The sequence below is a fragment of the Etheostoma spectabile genome, chromosome 2 (genome assembly GCF_008692095.1).
Source record: "Etheostoma spectabile isolate EspeVRDwgs_2016 chromosome 2, UIUC_Espe_1.0, whole genome shotgun sequence".
NCBI classification, from domain to species: domain Eukaryota; kingdom Metazoa; phylum Chordata; class Actinopteri; order Perciformes; family Percidae; genus Etheostoma; species Etheostoma spectabile.
In genome coordinates this window covers 15,791,922-15,794,056 of record NC_045734.1, presented here as the reverse complement: position 1 = coordinate 15,794,056, position 2,135 = coordinate 15,791,922, and the positions used below count along the sequence as shown (strand labels likewise).

Sequence of the window (2,135 nt, the reverse complement as noted above, 5' to 3'; positions counted from 1 at the left end):
ACACACACACACATCAGAAGATTGGCAAAAACCTTTTCTCAGCGTGCACACACTATCTGGTTAAAACTTGTTCCCCAATACGGTGGATGACTATTACATACCAGGTATAAGAACAAACCAATGTAACTCACCGGTAGATGTTCCAGTAGTGAGGTGACACTTTCAGAGACGTAGAGGATGTTCCCATCAGTCATTATTGCTATAAAGAACCCATCCAGAGCCTGATAATACAAAACAAGATAAAGAGAACACCCATAAATGTTGTTCTACAGCAGTAGATGTAACAGACATGTAGAAATGATACCTTTAGAAATAGAGTTATAATCCAATTGGACTTGTTGAGGTATATTAGAATTAATCTAGAGAATAGAATTGCCACAGGAGTAAAAAAAACAGTTGATTTAACACCTTAACAACAGAATTACAGTAAAAAAGAATTGAGATTCCTGACCTCAAGCATGAGCTGGGTGAACTCCTCATTGCTAAGAAATGGAGGCTTCCAGTCCTGCCTGATCTCACTCGACTCCGACTGGGCTGCGATTTCTGATGGAGGAAACATGGAATTTGTATGAAAAATCAAGTCTTTCAGGAAAAAGTGAGAAAAACACGATGACGCGACCTGACATACAAGAGACAACACAAAAAGAAGCAGACAATAATGCAGAACAACACAGTACAAAAATATGTTGATAGTACAATGCTCAGAGTGATAATTAGGCAGTTAAACAGACCAAGAGATAACACAGTGCACCAGTGAAATGGCAACTGAGCTAATTATCATGCATGGCAATGACAAGAGCTAGGATTAAAAACAATAGTAGCTATTAAAATAGTAGCTGAGCAGTAATTGAACATTTCAGCAAAAGATAATCACAGTATTCAAGTGGTGATCAACTCAGATCATACTGGAGGTGTAAAGTAGCTCAACCACAGAAAAGGCAGTCATTAAGTATGCAAAAGTCTTGGGCAGGTGTAAAAAAAAAATTTAGACTAAGAATGTTTTCAAAAATAAATAAATAATGATTTTTAATTATTATCAATTTACAAAATGCAAAGTGAGCGAACAAAAGAAAAATCTAAATCCCATCAATATTTGGTGTTACTACCCTTTGCCCTTAAACCAGCATCAACTCTTATAGGTACACTTGCAAAAAGGCAGGGATTTTGTAGGATTGTAGTCAGGTGTATGATCCATCAATTATACCAAACAGGTGCTAATGCTCATCAATGTCACATGTAGGTTGTAACACAGTAATAAACTGAAACAGAAGGAGCTGTGTAGGAGGCTTAAAACTGGGTGAGGAACAGCCAAACTCTGCTACCAATGTGAGGTTGTGGAAGACAGTTTCATGTCACAGGTCATACACTATGGCAGGACTGAACACAACAACAAGACACAAGGTAGTTAGCAGGTGCTCTGGACTGATGAGTCGAAATTTGAAATATTTGGCTGTAGCAGACGGCAGTATGTTTGTCGCCCTGACCTTTGTGTTTACACAGGAAGTCAATGCTTTTCTGCAGGATGGTGGACTTGTCCATCTTCCTGGTGTTGCCCGGCAACATTGTGCCGAGTTCCTTGATGAGGACATTGAACTGGTCTCTCCGTTTCTTCTCAGACTTGTTACGAGACACACTAAAATCGAAACCACAGTAAATTAGATTCTAAATGTAATGTAACCATAGACATTTTTGTTTGTGTTTTTTGTCCAGATTCACCATTTTGACATACAGAAAAAAACACAACAACCCTGAATATGTAATAATAAATAAATCTGAGCAAGTGTAACCTTTTAGTCCTGTGACCCTATATTTTCTTTATGTTAAGACAGTATGACTGCTGTGTACGATAATACTGTGTACCATAAAGTCAGTTTCGACACAGTATATTCTCTACAAGAGCTAAACAAGTACTCATTACAATCTTTAAGTGTTGGTCTGGTCAATACACAATCCTTTAAATACCATGTGATGTTTTATGAAAAGGATTAGTGTATTAATATTTAACACATACTACAAGTAGCATCACTCTAGCATGTTCATCTTCCTTTCTAGCTTACCGTTTTGCTTTGTCCTTTTCATCTTCTTCCATCAACCCATCAAAGATGCTACAATCATCCCTACAAAAGGAGAGGAAA

The 2,135-nt window shown here is 37.5% G+C and overlaps 1 protein-coding gene across 5 annotated transcripts in view; it reads right to left on the bottom strand.

Moving 5' to 3' along the window:
* Nucleotides 1-2,135, bottom strand: part of clockb (clock circadian regulator b) — a 26,698-nt gene that overhangs the window by 20,494 nt on the left and 4,069 nt on the right. For all 5 annotated transcript variants that reach the window (XM_032543909.1, XM_032543927.1, XM_032543935.1 and 2 more), the window contains exons 5-8: nucleotides 2,058-2,117; nucleotides 1,485-1,633; nucleotides 452-543; nucleotides 132-221 (exon numbers count right to left, since the gene is read on the bottom strand). In XM_032543909.1, the coding sequence (XP_032399800.1) occupies nucleotides 132-221; nucleotides 452-543; nucleotides 1,485-1,633; nucleotides 2,058-2,117 (391 nt within the window). The remainder of the gene's footprint in view (nucleotides 1-131; nucleotides 222-451; nucleotides 544-1,484; nucleotides 1,634-2,057; nucleotides 2,118-2,135) is intronic.